This window comes from Dendropsophus ebraccatus, chromosome 9, assembly GCF_027789765.1.
Source record: "Dendropsophus ebraccatus isolate aDenEbr1 chromosome 9, aDenEbr1.pat, whole genome shotgun sequence".
NCBI lineage: Eukaryota > Metazoa > Chordata > Amphibia > Anura > Hylidae > Dendropsophus > Dendropsophus ebraccatus.
In genome coordinates, this window is record NC_091462.1 from 56,492,633 (window position 1) to 56,513,174 (window position 20,542).

Consider the following 20,542-nt stretch of genomic DNA (forward strand, 5'->3'; position numbering starts at 1 on the left):
ATCTCCTAGCAGCACAATGCCATTAAGTTCTGGGAGTTAGAAAAAAACCCAGCTTTTTTCTTAGTTATCTTGCCTTTTATCATAATGGAAATGATCCCAGAGGAAAATGGAAAACTCATATAAACCATAGCTGTATTGTACAGTATGTAGTTCATGCTGTTGTCTTCTTGCATATCTTCAATTCAAGTAGAACACATGCTGTATAAATATTGAACCTGAAAGACTTGCTAGAAGGTGTGAGCTCAAACCTTACATATCTCAGTACAGGTGCCTGCCTAAGGGACCTATTCCATGGAGCGATAATCGTCCGAATTGGCCCAATTCGGCTGATTATCGCTCCGTGAAAAAGAGACAACAATCAGCCGATGATCGTTGTCATCCGATGATCGTTGATATAGGTTAGAATAGTGGAATAGCGGTGCGCGGCCTGCGACTGACGATATACATTACCTATGCATGGTACAGGGCTCCTCTTCTTCTGCTTCTCCCGGGTCCCGCGCTCCTCCAGCATCAGGGCAGCCTGTCTCCGCTCAGGCCACTCAGCCAATCACTGGCCGCGGCGGTCCCGGACAGTGATTGGCTGAGTGGCCTGTCAGCCGAGACAGACCGCTCTGACGCTGAAGGAGCATGCGGGACCTGGGAGAAGCCAGAGAAGAGGAGCCCTGTACCATGCATAGGTAATGTATACTAGTTAAGCTAGGGCTGCAAGGACATCGGTAACAATGTCCCTGCAGCCCTTGTTTAACAATAATCGGGCCGTGGAATAGGCCCAGTACACGGTTTATCGGGCCCCATCGGCTCGTGGAATACCACCCTTAGTTTACATGTAAAATATCTTCTTTGACGTGTTAATTGGTTTTGTATTCCATAACCCCTTCATGACCAAAGTTCATTGATGCACAGATGTCCTGGTCAAATTGAAACAATGTTCCTCTATGCCTTCTAAGAGCCATGACACTTAATTTTCCATCATGCCCACATGTATACTCTCTGTGCAGATCGCCGATAATACTTACCCCTATCCTGTCGGATCGGCAATCTTCTCATAGTCTGTCCTCATGCAAAATCTATGAGAAGATCGCCAATCCAACAGGATGGAGGTAAGTATTCTACCCCGCCTGTCAGAAAAAGGGATCAGGACCCGCACAGCCATGCTGCAGTGGTCCTGATCAGTCAGTTAAAGGTACTCATTGTTTCCCTTCCTTGAAAGCCACAATCGCTATAGATCTTGGCATTTAAGTGGTTAATTACAGGCAGCTGCATGATTTCGGCTGCCTGTCATTATCTACAGATCGTGAGACACTAATATGTGTGAGGCCGATCACATTGAAGCTTCACCACACACGAAAATGTATGTACACGTTCCTAGTGCACGGGGGCATTGGCAATAGGAATGTGTATATGGATATTGCTGACATGATGCTGTGGGGGATATAGCAGTGCTATATATTTAGACAGTATAGTGCTGCCTGTGCTTCCTGTCAGAACAGCACATGGATGGATATGGAAGTTGTGAACATTATGACAGTGGGGGACAGTGGCTGTCCCAGGAACAGGTAGCTGCAGCGGAATGGAACAGGTGAGTATACAGTACAACCCCTTCAATGTGGGATTTTATACACACACATACTCCCTCAAGTGCTGTAAAATATGCTGGTGGAATATATTTCTAGATGCGAGTGGTCTAAGCTTTTTTCTTGGGGAACAAAACAGATTTTTTTAACCACAAAAAAACGTTATTGATATTAAATTAAGTTATTTTATGTTATGACTTTTCAGCAATTTGTTGGAAAATTGTTAGATAAACAAGTTGTTTTTCATTAAGGCAATTTAAAAAAAATCTCAAATCAGATATTTTTGTTGGATCTTCAGACAGTTGAAATAATGTCACAATTCTCCTTGTATTAAAACTTTGACCAGTAATTCTGTCAACATTACAAGATTTTCTATCACTTAAAATGGAACCGATTTTAGATGTATTTTGTCATTTTACAGTTTTATACTGGAATTTAGAAAGAACACAAAAGAACTGGGACAAAATTGTCCGGGGCAAATTGTCCAAAATAGCAGTAATTTTGTAGTATTTACTCTCATATCATCCTAACCATGTTAATGGACAAAACTCAACATACCTCTGTTCTAAGTACAGGATTTATTGATTGCTCATGTTAAAGCAGCATCTTATTGCCCAGTTTGCGGTACTTTTTTTTTTTTTTTTTTGACAGTTGTCATTTTGATGCAAGTTACAGCCATTTTGGCTGTATCAATGTTGGCTGTATAAATTTTCTCAACTGTATCCATGTTCTTGGTAACAGTACAATAGGAAAGCCTAGGCCATTTATTCATCTAGGCAGCTAACTATGCAGAGCTGAGCGTAGTGCACAGTTCCCAAACACTGCAGAATACACCGCAGCATTGTTGATGATCAGCCACAACTATAGAAAATATCTGGTGTTGCTAGGTGTCTTCAGAACCCAATGAACTCTACCTACTCCAAGCACCCAGGCCATTTTAAAGGGTGTTGGAGAGGTAGAATACTTTACTCCTGGCGTGAGGTACGGGAACTTCCAGAAGCATTGTAGTACATATAAGCCGATAAATCGATAGGTACCCTTTAAGTTTTAGAGAAATCCCTAAAGCTGAAAAAAAATATATTTATCCTACTGCAAAAATCCTTCCTTTCTATTTACTCCTTCTATCACTTTTTGTGCTGCTGTCCTTTTATTGAACCATGGCCTAGTTCCCACACAAGGCGCCAGTCAATTCCTGGGCATTGGCCCAGCTTGAAACACTTGAGATGGGCCCGCCGGCAACCAGTGTGATTAAACCCACTCCATTCTGTGAGGCGGCTCCATTACAATCATGGCTCAAGGTGTCCATCAATCACATGACTGCCTTCTCTGTGATTGCTCAGATGACCTGGGAAACACTGGACTTCCTGTGTTTAGACTCTTTGAAAAAAAGATTGAGATTTTGAAAGTTATAGCAATAGGTACTTAAAAGTAAAAAGTGACCCCCCCCCCCCCAGTCAGAATCAAGTTACTGAAAACTTCCAGCCTATATTTGGGTTATTAGAGGGTAAAATGTGTTAGGCTGATTTATACAATCAATTAGTTATCATTTTGGAAATCATATTGTGTCCCTTGTTTTGTGAAGATGTATATACATATAGACATTCTACTAATCTTCCCCACCATGCACGCAATGCTGGGTAGTAGGCCAAGGTCAAGCACAGCTGTATAGTATAGCTTTTAGCATTTTATTGACAGATTAATTTCCCTGACAAGCAGAGGAGAAACATTTACCTCCATCTTGTTGGATGGGCCATCTGCTGATAGTCTGCCCTCAGGCAGAAAATCGCAGATAGTACTGATCAATTTTATGCTATGGCATAGCATTGATCAGTTTATGCAATCTAATGACTGCAAATGTAACTGTAAAAAAGTTTTAAAAAATATTTTTTAAAAGCCTTATAAAATAAACCCCCAATAAAAGTTTTAATTATCTGCTTTCCCATTCTAAAAATATGTAAAAATAAATAAATAAACATATTCGTAGTGTGTGGAATTGTCCGATCTACTAAAATATAACAATATTGTTCCCGCATGGTTACTAGTGTAAATGAAAAGAGGAGGAAAAAACTGGTTTGCTGATTTTTTTTTTTTTTAATTCTTATTCAGAAAAAAGTTAACAAAAAGCGATCAAAATTTTTTTCTTTTACCCCAATATAGTACCAATTAAAACTAGAGATCCTGCAAAAAATTACACCCCAACCAACCCTTTAGGTGAAAAAAATAAGTGTTATGGCTCTTAGAAGGCGGAGAGGAGAGCGCTGCTTCAATGTGAACTGGACATCCGTGTTTCAATGACCTTTGCTCATAAAGGGGTTAAAGAGACCAATCTGATTTCTCCAACTACTAGAGTATCTGAAATGTCAGATGTCTAAATAGGTGAAATATACATAGATTTCATTGCATTGTGCTGTTATTTTTTCCTCCTGAAGTATTTAACTACATGTTAAAAATGATAATGCTCTGAAACCTTCTCTGCAGAGAAAGTACTTTCTAAGCAGAAAATAGTGCAGCCAACCTTTCCCCTATTGTTAAATGCTGTGTGCAGCTGTTAAGAGAAATTCTTGTCCTGCAGTATTAAGTCATCCAATTATATTCCTGGTTGCCAAAGGTCTGGATGTAATGCCAGTTTGCTTAAAAAAAAAAAAGGTAAAATGCGGTAACTAGCCTTCCAATTGTAATGAGACTGAGGCATGTTATTTTAACAGAACCTGTTATAATGGATGACTGGCGCTTTGCTGTAATGTAATCTTATTTATTTCTAACATGTCTTTTCACAAATGAGAAATTGGATTAAAAAGGCATCATTAAAAAGCAGAAGTCTTAAAGTATCTACATTCTTCATTTTCTTTTACTGATCCATCCAAACCCACATCAATCTAGGACTAGGTTTACTTAGTGTTTTTATACATCGGATGATGTGGCAGAGCTCCTAACAGTGCACCGAAGCAAAGTTTACTCCAACTAATAGCGCAGAACCGGCATCGAGGAGGAAGGCAACACACATACCTTCCTCCTCAGCATCCCGGGCACTATACGGGGCTATCAGCAAGTAAGATTCGTCTAACCTGCTGCCCTTAGCAGAGAAACACCCCCAACACATAATATTTCCACCTCCATGCTTGACAGTGAGGACAGTAATGTTAATCCATTACAGAGTAATGTGTTACCAATGGTTTTCTTGGTGACAGTGGTCCCAGGTTCCATGAGATCATTAAGTTTTAGTCTGATCTCTCGCCTTCCTCATGGTCCAGGTCTCACAAGGTAAGATTTTTGCATGGAGCCCCAGATCAATGTCGATTAACAGTCATTTTGTATTTCTTCCATTTACTATTGCACCAACAGTTGTCTCCTTCTCACTCAGTGTCTTACTTATGGTTTTCTAGCCTGTTCCATCCTTGTGCAGGTTTTTTTTTCCTTGACGTCCTAAGAAAGCTCTTTCATCTTGCCCATGTTGTAAAGGTTAGAGTCTGATCGATTCATTGAGTCTGTGGAAAGGAGTCTTTTATACAGGTGACGATGTAAGACAACTGTCTTTAATGGAGGAAATAAGTTGATTCAGAGCATATAACTGGTCTATAGGGACCAGAATTCTTAATGGTTGGTAGGGGATCAAATAATTTTTTCTCTATGCAAAATGCTAATAGATTTATATAATTTATACTTTGTGATTTTCTGGATTTTATTTTTGATAGTCTTTCCCCTTCTGTGAAAATTAACCTTCCCATAAAATTACAGTTTTGTCTTTGTCAGTGGAAAAACTTACCAAATCAGCAAGGAATTAAATAAATATTTCCTTCACAGTATTTATTCCTTATGGAACATTTGCCGTATTTATCATTAGGCTGTGTTGTTGAGCAAGATGCAGATACTAAGATGCATCAGATTTTTTTGATGGGTGGCACTATGATGATATAGAATTGCAGCCAAAAAACATATCTTTTGCAGGTAACCCCTAAAGTTTCCACTGATTCTAGTGCCCTTAAACGTGTTTTCACATCTTTAGTAATTTGAGTGGCCATAGTTTTGTATGTTTGGTTACAACTGATTGGACCTTTAATAACTAATGGCCGATTGAGTGTTCAGCCTTCAGTTAGCTCTCCTGTCCTCCACCCATCCTCCCCATACACAGGGACATTAAGGGTTAAGCTACAGCCTGAGTGTTCCTGCTGTGGCTTATCTCTCCCAGAATAAAGGGGTTAGTTGTTCATTTTCCATCATGCCTCATCCCTATCTCCACCAACATCATCAGAAGGTGATCAGTTGGGTGAGCCGCACACACTTAATATCGACGGCTGTACCCATATGTCAAGCTTTGACTTTCAACCACAGCTACTTCTGTTGGCAGATGCATTCTGAGATTTAGTCAAGGAAACCTGGATACATATAGTGAGTAGCAGTTGACTATTACGTTGACATTACAATCTGTCCCGACATCCCCTTTATTTGTGAAGCTTATGTTTAAAGCTGAATTATGAACTATTCCCCCTTGTCTTCCTTTAAAACTGCTGTGATGCTTTTTCTACCGTAATACTGTTTGCTCTACCTGCTGATAAAAGTACTCAATTTTGATTGCTTAAGAAAATGTTGTTTATAGCTGTTCCTGTAAGGACAAAAATAGTTTTTGAGATAAATGGTGCAGTTTATACACAGTTTACAGCACAGTCACAGTTTCATTTGTCGCCTACCAAGTGTAATTAAGGCATCGTTCACATGGATGACTCTGCTGCTTGTTTCCTCAGCTTCAACAAATCTACTTCAGCGAAATGACAGGTGAAATGAGGATACGTTTGATGAGGGAGGAGGAAGACTAAAATCTTATCCAAGACAGTTTTACAGGTTAATGGTGATAACAGCCAGTACCAGACTGATGTATAATTTCACCTAAGAATAAAAATTCTAATGTCATAATAATATACTAAAAGGATTTCATAAGGTTTTAAGTAAATATCTTTGAACTTTCAAAGAGCATTTTGTTTCCTAACGTTTGAGCACAGACCGGGTAGATTTAGTCTCAGGACACGTACAGGTTCTGTTGTAAAAAAAATAAAAATTGTCTGTAATTTAAGTGTCTGTTAGATGTTTAATAAAATTTGGCCCAGACCTTGATAGCAAGATGAGGATTAGGCTGAGGAGCTCACAGACAGGGCCGTCTTAACAGCATTATGGGCCCCTGGGCAGAGGTACGAATTGCCCTACTTTCCTTGGCTTCTGATCTTCTCAGCTGAGCGACGCTAGAAGGGGCGGGCTGGGCGGGCGGAGGGGGTCGCTCAAGGCCGCTAACTATGCATATGCATAGTGAGCGGCAATAGAGGGGGCGGACGAGACGGCTTCCTTGCAGTGCTCGGCACTGCTTGGGAGCCGTCTTCGCTTTATAGGACGCACTTAGTTTTTCCTCCCACTTTGGGAGGAAAAAAAGTGTGTCTTATAAAGTGAAAAATACTGGTATGTCACAGCGGGCAGGGGCCCCCTAGGACGCAAGGGCCCCCGAGCAGCCGCCTACCATGCCCAATGGGTAAGATGGCCCTGCTCACAGATATGTATTTCCTGCTGAGCTGGTTTAGTGTGAACAACTCAGTGCTGATCTATACAGTTGTCTAACTGTTAGTTATCATGCTGAATTTTAGAAACATAAGATGTATATAAGTTCTATTAACCCTGTGGTGGGCACACAGTTCTAGATGCGGCCTCTGATTCAAAAATGTTCTCCCCGATAGCAGCACAATGGTGCCAGGATTATTAGCAGCATTATGTGGCTATTGGGGAAAAATTCTGGCATGGTTTCTGGCACTTGTGGCACTTATTCTGAATGCAAAAGGGGAAACAAAAGCCTTAATGGAGAACTCTGCCCAAATCTAAAAATCCTGTGCAGGCAGGGGGCTGGGGAACATAATAAAGAAGCTTGGCTTACCCATCCCTGTGCCTCCACAATACAGTGTCACTAGTTCTCTATCGACTTCTGCTCTTCAGTTTCTCAGACTTCCTACAGTGTCACATGCCAGAGCGAAATGTCAGAGCGGACATTTCTGAGCCAGGACCTGACATTGCATCAGGGGTTGCAGGAGGCTAGCCAGGGGTCCATGAGTGGTGATGCTGTTGTATTTTGGTTTTTATTTTTGTTTATTTTAATATATTTCATGGTTGTAACCAAACTTTTGCAACAAAACCCCTTCACCCCCTCCACACACACACACACACATACTGTACACACACATACACACACATGGTTGGTGATTTACATACTGCCCTGAATGTGCACTCATTCTCCACTGAATGAAACACCGCTAGGATCTCGCGCTCTTCGCCATTGTTTTGATGTGCACCGCCAGGCTCAATATACTAAAGGCAGGCTCACCAACCCACCCACTCTCTACCCCCCTGTATGACCATTGATTTTAACAGAGCCGCTTCAAAGAAGGGAGCTGATATCGTCACACTTGGGTGGCGGGTCAGCCTCCAGTGCATAGCTCCGGGCCGGTGCAAAAGGACGCTGCGGAGCACTGGAACCAAATGGGGTTAAAAAACTTTTTTTTTTTTTAATGTACCTGATGGTACATTTGGTTTAAAAAGGTAGAGAGAAAAGTAGACACAACCATGCTTTGTTTACCCACACATCTATCTAGTCTGTCATATAAACTCCTATTTTGACAGAATTGCATAGATCATATAAGAAGCCCTGCCTGCTGAGATCACTGTTTAGCAAGAAATGGTAATGCAGTCTGTCATAAACTGTGAGCACCACATGTACTGTATTAGTGAAGTGAATGACCTTGACAGAAAATCCCTCTATTTAACCACATTTCACTATTGACAGCATTATAAGCATCAATACTGTAGTGCTGCTCACAGCAATTTAGCTAAAGAAAAAGGTAACTGAACCCACATGTGTAACTATGCTGTTAGAGTTGGTTAGGGTCTGTTTATGCCCTTATAGTTGGTTAGGATCTCTTTATACTTTTATAGTTGGTTAGGATCTATTTATGCCCTTATAGTTGGTTATGGTCTGTTTATACTTTTATAGTTGGTTAGGATCTATTTATGCCCTTATAGTTGGTTAGGATCTGTTTATGCCCTTTATATTTGGTTAGGATCTGTTTTTGTCCCTATAGTTGGTTAGGATGTGTTAATGCCCTTATATTTGGTCAGGATCTGTTTATACCTTTATAGTTGGTTATGATGTGTTTATGCCCTTATAGTTGGTTAGGATTTTTTTTAGCCCTTGTAGCTAGTTAGGATTTGTTTTTATGTACACTTGTTTTCTCATCCAACATGACTAGTGGATTGTAATTTATCTTTTACTACTCTATAAGTTTTACAGCGATTATAGAAGCTTCTGGGCAATCTTCACTTGGCCATAATACATCTTTTATTACTCTAATAAGGTTCACTCTGTGTAAAGATAGGTCACTATTGCTATTTAGAGGATAACCCCTTCACTGGGCCTTTCCTCATTTTCCTGTCATGCAGGGGATGCTCCATATACTTTGAGGTTATCTCAAGTGAGCACTAAATCACGGAGTCTCTTTTATGCTGATGTTGTCTGCAGAATGTTGTGCTTGCAGGAAGGTAGTTCACACCATGTCCTCATTGAAGTGCTGTTTGTCTAACGATGTCCAAATGAGTTAATCGTAATTTAAGTGTCGTCACGTTGACAGGCCAGTAATTCATTTCAGATCACCCCATAAACCTTGTGTTGATAAAAAAAATTTGCTGCAGAGAAGGAAGAAAAGGTTGGCCAGGCAGCATTTCTAATGATTACCATGCTGACAAATAACGCCAATGGCAACGTTTCTAATTACAGCAAAGAAGCTTGCTTTACCGTAACCTAGATGATGAGGGGTTAAATTGTCTCTAAAGACAAACGTATATGAAGCCCTTGTCACAAACTCTTTACATGGTGAAGCTGTTCTGGGCATATATTAGGATCAGTCGGAGAATACAGGTTGTTCCTGAGAGATTGATTTAGTCTCCACTGAGTAAATTAGTTTCTAGTGTAAGATGTCTTCTCTCTAAACTTTTAACCAACAAGACATGTTGAGACACAGTTGGTTACATGAACTGGGGTCAGCTAAACCCAGGAGTTGCTTAGCAATACATTGTACAGTGAACAAGCTTGGAATACTAATCGCCGTGCTCTTCTCTAAGAACATTGCTACCTACACCTGCCGAACATGCAACGTTTGACATTTCACCCTAAAGTGAGATCATTTTCATCTATCTCTGTTAATGAGAAGTCTCCAAGGGAATCTTTCCACGCTGCTCTAAATCTGATCAACTAATCACAGCGCTTTTACTTGCAATTTGCCTCCACCCCCCTGCTGTGTCCTTTTTGTTATGTTCTGCGACAGACTTGACAACTCAATGGAAAATGCTCAAATATCGAGCAGGTACCACATGTGGCATGAGCTAGACCAGAACATGAAATAAATTCAGCAAGAACGACGCTGACTTTACTAGATTTAGTCAAGATTTGTATCCAATGCTGGTCAGACGTTTAATATATGTTTTCACTGTTTAAATGGGTTCTTAAAGAAGCCCATTTTGGCTGATATAGTGCAGCGTATATTATTATTATTATTATTATTATTATTATTATTATTATTAAATAATGTAAAGGATCTTTAGCGTGCCTTGTGAGACCGATTTTATCTCAAGTGGCAAATATTTTCAGCCATATTGATATGTGTGTTGCCACTGGTTTTTCTAATGCGGCCTACATTTACCAAGAAACATTTGGCTTTGCTAAAAGGTGGGGTAAAGTCTCATCACTGCAGGTCATCTAACTAGACCAATCTAATCATACTGCTGGGGTCCAGCCCATAAGTGGGTTGGTGTCAGTTCACTTTATATGCAATTTTGATGCATTTTCTTATTCAAAGAACATTTTTTAAGAAATATTGCCATGAGAAGATAATGATTTTTGATTACTGGCCGAACAAACGGTGTGGTGGTTGTTCATGGGAGTCGGCCACACGATTTGTCATGCCTTGTAAGAGCCTGTTCACACTACAGAATCGGTGCCGAATTTCTGTGTGGACAACTTCCCCCCCCCCCCTTGTGCGGACTTGGTGCCGAATCCTGCCTTCTATCTGTTTGAATGGGAGGGCTCACACGCCTCCGCTCAAAGAATTGATGGCCTGCAGTCAGTGACTGGTTAAGAAGCAGTCATTTTGGAGTCACCACATCGCAAAAAAAAGGAAGTGGATGTAATTGGCAATAACCAGGAGCATAAGACTGGCTGCTAAAGGGAACTACTTGTCACTAATGATCAGCAAACTTGCCAAGAATTCAGTTTCGGGCTAACCTGAACGCTTGGCATTTGACTCCTGCTGCTTGGAGAATATTGATGCAGCCCTAGGGCTGTCAAGAAAACATGGAAACAGCCTAAGGCTATGTTCACACACCGAATTTTTGGTCAGTATTTTGGTCAGTATTTTGCATCCAAAACCAGGAGTGGATTGAAAACACAGAAAGGCTCTGTTCACACACTGTTGAAATTAAGTGGATGGCCGCCATTTAATTGCAAATAATTGTCGTTATTTTAAAACCACAGCTGTTGTTTTAAAGTAACAGCAATAATATACCATTACATGGTGGCCATCCACTCAATTTCAACAGTGTGTGATCATAGCCTTTCTGTGTTTTCAATCCACTCCTGGTTTTGGTTGCAAAATACTGACAAAAATACTGTGTAGGAACATAGCCATAGGAACATAATGCCCCTTTCCACATCCAGGCACTTTTTGTCTTTTCTCTGTATACAAAGAGCTCCACATATTGGAGCATATAGAAGATGCCTCTATATCTTATTGCTAATGTGCCATGAACCATAGTTAACAGAAAGAAACTTTAAAGTAACCAATAGTTTTTTGGGGAGCAGTCACCTCCTTCTTAGCATTAGTTGATACCACATGACTAATAACAAGAAGTCTTAAAACTACAAAAAAAGAATACAAAGAAGAGGAGGTAACCGCAACATAGATTTGAGGGAGTGTGCTGACTGACAAGATTTTCTGCTGGAGCCCTTTGTAGGTATCAGTTAGAGTGCCCACTATTTTAGTACAGTACTGCTTTGAGTGTTACGGTGAAGGTTGATGCTTTTCTGTACACTGACAATCCCTTGCTCTTAGTGTCTCTTATGTTATATTGCTTTTATTACACATTGCTAATGTTTACCTTTATATATCTTAACAGACATCTGAAAATACTGTTTTACTGAATGTTCTAAATAGGGCTTTGTAAGGGATCCATTAAAATGTGTTCATATATTTTTAACATGTGTTTTGCATGAAACTTTCTGTATATATTGAGATTTTTGAGAATAAATCATCATGTCTGCCGACCATAGCGTTTGATAGGTCTAATTTGTCAGCGCTCCAAACAGAGAAAGGAAAATATGGTTTGATTTACTTTATTTTTCCATTCCAAAAACATTACACACTTATGTGCAGAGAGAAAAAAGGGCATGCAGGATCTTAATGGGCAAATAATTCTACATTCAGGATGCTTGGTTTTCAATACATTGCCCTCCTGAAAAACCTCAGACGTTATTTTTGGATCATACGTTGAAACCAAGATTGCAGTTATGAGCATTCCTATCCTGTAGTGCAATGGGAGAACCAATATGTTTGTGCAGCATGAGAACTTTTCTATTGTTTTCAACTAATGAAATAAAAACCAGTCCAAACCTGCTATTATAAAAATTATTGTATGTAAAATACAGCACGTTTTAAATCTTAGGTTTATTGTATCTATTATAAAAAGTCTATATGTGCCTGAAATATACAATGTGCTTTGTGTTATCAATAAGTAAGCACTTCACAAAGCTAAATATTAAAACAGTGACATAATGATAGTGATTGCTGAGACTGCATCTAGTACAGTGATAAACATATAGCCAACGCAGCTGGGCCCACTCAGCGTGTGTAGGACTGTTCCACTGAAGTATCCTATGTTGGGCCTTGATGCCCATGCAGTGTACTGTGCTGCAGGGACCTTCCCATGATTTAAGGATACATGTCCTGGATTCCCAGGCAAGTGTAACTTCTAACTGTGTGGTAGCCTTTAAGATGCACACACGGTTAAAAGAGCAACCCTAATCAGATGCTTCTAGTACAAGCAGCATCTTTCTGCCACACACTCTGCACTGGAAGCTGAGAGAGTGGCTTTTCTTGAGGGGAGCTGCAGGGAAACATTGTGATAGATGAGTTTTTTATGGGGCCATTTGGGGACACAGAGGGGGCCCTAACACTATATGGGAGCACAGAGGAGACTAATTGCTATAAAGGGGCACAGAGGGAGCCTAACTGCTATAAAGGGGCACAGCGGGAGCCTAACTGCTCTATAGGGGCACAGAGGGAGCCCAATACTATACACGGTACAGAGGGGCATAATACTATATGGGTTTCTAGAGAAGAGCCCGACACTCACCAAATCTTTTTTCTTTATTTATTTAGAGCAGAATACATCAATATCACAGCAGTACGTGTTTCGGCTAAGCTAAAGCTAATGGAGGCTATGCTTGGCAAAAACGTGTACTGCTGTAATATTGATGCATTCTGCACTAAATAAATGAAGAAAACTATTTGGTGAGTGATGGGCTCTTCTCTACATCTTGCTGGTTATTGCCACCTCGAGCCCCACCACCGACCACTGGAGTGCAGTCCAATCTCTCCTACTAACTACTATATGGGGGCATAGAAGGAGCCTATTATTTGGGGGCACAAAGTGGCACTATTTCTGCTTGTGGCAACACAGATAAGAAGTTTGTGTAGAGGTGAGTGCTGGTGCAAGGAGCCTCTACATCATGGGTCCCCAAACTGCGGCCCTCCAGCTGTTGCAACACTACATTTCCCATCATGCCTGGACAGCGAAATCTAACGCTTTAGCTGTCCAGGCATCATGGGAGTTGTAGTTTCGCAACAGCTGGAGGGCCGCAGTTTGGAGACCCATGCTCTACATCCTAAAACAAAACTGGATGAAATTATATGAAAGGTACCGTGTGCCTCCTTGACCTAACAGGTATCCAACTCTTTCATCCACCATATCTATTCACGAATGGCACAATATGTTGTCTACAAACACTTCAGTCCACGGGCTGATTAGAAAAATTTATGTTTAATTGGTAAAGCTGACATGTATTCTCTACATGTTGTTTCCATTTTAATAATAGGCTGTTATTGCTGTGGATCATCTTTTGTGATTAGATCATTCATAGGTCTTATCATTTTTATGATTGGGTGAGCTAAAAGAACTGTGCACGATTAGAAAACAACTTTTTCATGGAAACAACAAATGATTAAATCTAGGAAGTTAACGGGATGACAATAACTTTTCCTACCCCTAGATTTCCTTAGGGCAATTGCAGCACAAACAGAAAAGTAATGTGGGGATTTTGCATCTATCTGTAGCTTCACATATTTTGGTTACATATGTTGTATTACGATAACATATAGCATATATACACTTTTGGGCTGGGTTCACACTACGTATATTTCAGTCAGTAATGTGGTCCTAATATTGCAACCAAAACCAGGAGTGGATTGAAAACACAGAAATTCTCTGCTCACACAATGTTGAAATTGAGTGCATGGCCGCCATTTAATGGCAAATATTTGCTGTTATTTTAAAACAACGGCTGTTATATTGAAATAATGGCAGTTATTTACTGTTATATGGCAGCCATCCACTCAATTTCAACACTGTGTGAACAGATCCTTTCTGTGTTTTTAATCCACTCCTGGTTTTGGTTGTAATATGAGGCCCACACTACTGACTGAAATATTTGTAGTGTGAACCCAGCCTTAGGCTGGGTTCACACACAGTATATTTCAGGCAGTATTTGGTCCTCATGTCAGGTCCTCATGGCAACCAAAACCAGGAGTGGATTGAAAACACAGAAAGGCTCTGTTCACACAATGTTGAAATTGAGTTAATGGCCGCCATATAACGGTAAAAAACTGCCATTATTTCAATACAGCGGCTGTTGTTTTAAAATAACAGCAAATATTTGCCATTAAATGACGGCCATCCACTTAATTAAAACATTATGTAGACATAGCCTTTCTGTGTTTTTAATCCACTCCTGGTTTTGGTTGCCATGACATGAAGACCAAATACTGCCTGAAATATACTGTGTGTGAACCCGGCCTTATATTGTTTTTATTGAAATTATATTATATTGCACATTAGGTTTTCATTGGTCTTGAAAATGTAGCTTTAGTTCTGAACAACTACAAAGTGAAACCGAAAAAAATCTAGACACTTGATTCTGAGAGTTTTTCTTGTGCATTTGTAAAGGTTATACAAGGTTTTGTTTAGTATTAAGATGAACTTAATAATGTTGTTTTAATGGCAAAATACTAAAAATGTTGTATTTACACACAAAGTAGAATGACAAGAGGTCTCATGCTGCCTTCAATGACTCGCAGAACTTCCCATTACATATTACAAGTATAAATAAGACTAGTGCATTATCACCTGCTTGAGACAGGGTGATACTCTTACATTGTCATTGTGGTCTATTTGCTTTACAAAATCACTTCTGCATTATGTGTTTGAAGTCAGTAGGACTTTAAGATAACATTGGTTAAGTCTGTGTCAGTTATTAGTCAGTTTTTTTTTAATTTGTTTTTTATCTCCTGAAAAAAGCAAAGCTATTAATTCTGTATGCCGCCATTTAGTGCTATTTTTCAAAACAATGAATGCAGCTATTGAGTGGTCAATTAATGCTGACATACACTAAAATTAATATCCCCACCAACCCACATTGTGATGAATGTCACCACCCAACCATAGAACAATTAATGTAAACACAACCCACGTCCAGTACATGAATGCCCCCACCCACAGTGAAATTATTTCTGCCACCCACATATAGTATAATTAATTTTTACACTCCCCGACTTTGCAATTAATGCCACTGCTATACACACTATAATAAATGATATCACATATTGTACAATTAAGGATGTCCCATACAATAAGTCCCCAGTAAATGTCATAACTGTTTGCCTCGTAGGACACCTGTGATTGGCGCTCCATTGATGTCTTGGCATCAATTGCTATTTCTATTGGAGTAAATGAGGAGTAATGGAAGCAGTGTCTCATGTGACAAAAGCAAATAACTGTCTGTGACTTCAGTGTGTGGGCGTCAGTGGACCCCAATTCTCACAGTTATTGGAAGCCCCAGCAATGGACATGCCAAAAATGTGTATGGAGGAAAAGCATCTTGGGCCTTATAACAAATGGTATTAGGACTTACTTACATGTTATAATGTGTAAATAGACACTAAGAAAGAGATTTACGAGTAAAGCACAAATGTAAAGGCATGCACACATCCAAATAGAAGACACATGTAACTGCACATGTATAATAAGTACACATACATACCCATACAAACATATATGAATACTTACAGCAAGTATTTCTCTTTCGGTCTACATTGTCGAACAGGGACAGTTTCTTCATCAGGTTCTCTCCTCACTTTGTAAAAAGAAGAGGGATCAAAAGGAACCCGTCTTTAATAATAATAATAATAATAATAATATTTATTTGTTAAGTGCCAACAGATTCCGCAGCAGATTCCCCAGTCTTTGCTTTCCTGGTTCCTAAGCCATGAGTTATTCGGGTTGTTCCTGGAGGCATCTCACATCACCTTCAGCCTTAATTAATAGATTTCTCCCTGTTTTGGGATAAAGTATCACAGACCTCCTGCAGAAATAAATATACAGCAATAAAGCTATGTTGTCAACAATCCTATTCAGTCCTGGATTCCTGTCATTTGCCTCCTGGTCCTGTGGTTTGTATTCCTTATCATAGATTTAAGGCACTTTTATATGGGCCAATTATTGGCAACGAAGATTTCTAGAAATGCTCATATGGCTGATAACCGGCCCAAGCAAAAGTGTCAGCGATCAGCCAAGAAGCAGGAAAATGCCCACCTGGCAGCTGATTGCATCTTTGTGTGGCAGTAAAATTTATTAACAGCCTCACGTCTCTTTGTGTGAACAGGAGATGTGCGGTAGATAACAATGGCCTGGATGCTAGATTGATTCTGCCATGTAGAGGTACTACGAATGATCTTTGCATCTGCTCTCAGCTCCAAGAGCGGAGGTACGTGAGCCCTCTGATTCAAAGACATAGCAGGATTCGGCACAGAGTCCGTGGACAGAGTTTCCTGGCGGAATCTCTGTGCCGAATCCGTAGTGTGAACGGACCCTTATAGTATACATTGGCATTCTGGTTGGCTGCTCTCTCAACATTTGCCACAAGTGTAGAACTAGTTTTAGATGTGAACCCACCCTTAACCTTCACTTATAGAAGTATAATAGTGTAATATTGCTGAATCTGGAGTCATACCTTATGGGATGTTTCTTGGGGCCACCAGTTGCCAGCTCTCACAATTACTATTATTATAGTCCCAGCAGAGACAGGTTACAAGATGACGGCATCTGCACAGCTGCTGCCTGTACAACCACAAAAAAAATAAAAAACCAAACTGTAAAAATCACACACTGCCAATAAATGTTTCAATGGCTTTTTATTGCCCATGAGGCATAGCTTCTCAGCGTAGCCTGGTAAGCGCTATGACACTATATTAAAATATAAATTATACATTATTTCAGTCTTTTATACGATAGGAACACAACTATCATTTTGTTGTCCCTGCATGACTGTCACAAATAACAACAGCGTCATGATACATTGGACTTCAAAAACAAGTGAGGCGTATGTGAAATGGGTTTAAATTTATTCATAACAGCTTATGTGCGGCTGAGCAATGTATGGTCTGTAGGATGTGTAGAAATCCGGCTTTTTATACCTAATGTATTTACTGCTAATTAACCTCTCTGCATATATCATTGTTTGTGGAGAGTTCTCACACTGAACAGGATTAGCATACAGTGTGGGTGGATGCAGTATCACATATACCAAATAAAAGACAGTCATTAAGATTCCGTAAAGGGGTATTCACATCTGGAGATTTATGGCATATCCACAGGATATGTCAAAAATAACTGATGGATGCAGGTCCCACCTTTGAGACCCTGACTTATACCATTATTTAGGGCCCCCCAGCCCTCTCCAGCCTTCTTATGGCCACTGGAGTTGGGTGGTTGGATAGCCAAAATCAGCTAAATGGGCTGTATTAAGCAACCTGCCTAACTAAGTTAAGGGGAGTTACATAAGTATTATAACACTGCTAGCGCCACTGTTTCTGTAACTGGGGGCTATGTAACAGAAGTGCTATGTTATTTGTGAAACTCCAATTAAAGGAAACCTTTCGCCATGGCACTCGGGGCAGAGCTCACCCAACCCCTTGGTGGAGCCTGGGATACTTACCCTTTTCTGCAAGTCCAGCAACCAATCACAGTTCAGCTTTTATTTTACCAGAGCTGAAAGCTGTGATTGGTTGCTGTGTGCAGTTTACACCAGTGTATATTTTACACCCTTTGATGAATTTCCCCCAATGTGTTTAAATGGCCGCACAAACGATACAAGGATTGCTCATGTGGCCCAGACGCCATGCCATGTAAAGGCACTGCTAATGAACATCATAAAAAAGGACCCTAAGTGAGTGTCCTAATCTCCATCCACTGTTTGAAAACTGAAAATAAGAGATGGAGCCTTCAAAGGGGGTAAACTGGTGAAAATGCAGCATAAAAATCCTATAACATCCGGATATAGTGCTAGTCCTCATGTACCACATGGCAGCTTATTCTGAGAATTCACCTGAAACGATAATGATGCTTTAATGCACTCTAAGTGGCCTTAAAATAGCAATCTATTGATCACTATGTAATTGTGTTGTCTGTAGTCAGAGGCTTCAGGAAAGATCTTAAGCATAGCTGGTTCTATTTTGGGTTTCTCTGACACTCCATTGAGTACAGACAAAATGTTCTTCTGAGTAATCAATACTTTAACACTATTTTATACTAATCACAAATGACATCTGAATGTATAAAATAAACACAAGGTCTAAAGAAGTACACCATATTTTTGTAGCTAAAAGATGCACCTCACCATAGAACGTTGTTGGGTTTAGACAACAAAAAGTAGGAGAGAAATATTTATTAATTAAAATTTCTCTAGGTCTAGAGGAGTAAAGGGGTGTTACTAACCATGGTGGTCTATAAAGAGGACCAGTCCCCCTAAACAGATCTCTGATAGATTCAACAAAAGTAGTCTTCTGGCTGCCAGACAAAGAGATATGTTGTTTGGGCAGCTAAGGTTGAAAGGTTTCGAAAAGGGGCATCACAACTATAAAACTCACCATATTCTCCAGATCTGGAGAAGCACACTTACATGTACGAAACAGCTGTCACATGTTTCACTAGTTGTTTGGCGTCCTTGTTGTCTGCAATGCAATCCTGTGAAACTATGTTTGTTTGAACAATAAAGAAGATTTTAAGTCAGTGATTCCTACCTCTTCTTCATTTTGCATGATTACTTAGCGCCCTGCATATCTTTGATGAGCACCCTGTTAGTTATCCGGCTCCATAAATGTCTGCATTATAGGCTGATTATCTGGAGGCGTAGTAGTGCCGTTTCTCTCTGACTATATTTTTGGTTGACAACTAGTGTACTACTATAAAACTGTGGTTAAAAACTAAGAGAACAATAATGGCTCTATACTAATGAGTAGAAATGAGCTAACCGGGTTCGAGTTCAAATCCATCCGAACCCGAACGATCGGCATTTGATTAGCGGTGGCTGCTAACCTTGAATAAATCAATGTGGAAAACATGCATAAGATACAGACTGCAAAGGCAGTCTGTATTTTCATAAGTAGACAAAATGAAGATACAGACTGCCTTTGCAGTCTGTATCTTATACTTTACCTAATCCTCTTGTCCGCTGCAGCAAGGCCGGGCACCCCCATCTTGATTACATTAATTGCGTTCCACCGTTGGAATGCAAGTGACGTAATCAAGATGGCGGTGCCCGACCTTGCTGCCGCTCTGCATGACGGGAGCTTCCTGTCTCGAGTCGGCTCTTTTGAAAAGAGCCGGCACGAGACAGGAAAGCAAAACGTCTGTATTTAAAAAATGCGGCAATAAAAATGATTGATTGTATTTACAAATATTCATAAAATTATAATATACATCCAATAAGATTTTTTTTTTTTTTTTCCGCCCGTGATTGTTTCTCTTTAAGGGAGAACAGCTGTAAATGTACCTGTTATGCTGAAACACCCTTGAAATCCCAATGCTTTGGTCTGTACACAACATCATGAGTATCATTAAGGTTTTTTTACATGGGCCATTTATAGGCAGGCAGGAACACTCCCTTTTAATAATCAGCCCATGTAAAAGAACCAGTGATCAGCTAAGAGACAAAAAAAAAATCTCTTGTTCGTTGGCTGATCGCATGTTTTGTTTGGGCTTTTTAAATCAACATTGGTCATCTGCACATGTAGGACTCTGATCTGATTCATGGACTATCACAGAAGTCAAACTACAGGTTCACTTAGACAAGTCGATATGAATAAGGACCAATGACAGTTTTTTTTCTTACTGTTACTTCTAAAGTTTATAAGTTATATACGTTTTCAACATTGTTGCCTGATCCAGTAATAAGGCCTCTTGTATGGGTGATTATTGGGTGCTTCCAATAGACAGTTCTACCTATGGTCAGGATCTGAGCACAGGAATATATGTTGGTAGTAGTATGTAAGACCTCATTCTGTATATAGGAGCACTGTGTATACGTCAGCTGAGTAATAACGGCAGGCACCACATTCATAGACTTCTGATACAGCTTATCATGCTGTCTGGTGAGACATTTCAATTTCTAACAAGGCAAACTGTGTCATTAAATTCAATCTTAACAAAGTAGTTCTGGTCCCAGGCCTGCCTGGAGAGCATTTTATGAGTTCCATTAACTTACAATTTTGTTTATTTTAAAAGCCTTTTAATCAAATTGCTGCTCACAATATTTAAGTGCAAAGTGGAAATATTTCAGTATG

General features: G+C 39.9%; 1 protein-coding gene across 5 annotated transcripts in view; it reads left to right on the top strand.

Moving 5' to 3' along the window:
• PARD3B (par-3 family cell polarity regulator beta) overlaps nucleotides 1–20,542 on the top strand; it is a 926,479-nt gene that overhangs the window by 728,432 nt on the left and 177,505 nt on the right. Inside the window, exon 24 of one of the 5 annotated variants that reach the window (XM_069983419.1) lies at nucleotides 6,314–6,568. The exons of the other annotated variants lie outside the window; for them this stretch is intronic. Coding sequence (XP_069839520.1) covers nucleotides 6,314–6,385 — 72 coding nt within the window. The 3' untranslated portion in view covers nucleotides 6,386–6,568. Of the gene's footprint in view, nucleotides 1–6,313; nucleotides 6,569–20,542 lie in introns of those variants that run through there. 5 annotated transcript variants of the gene reach the window in all.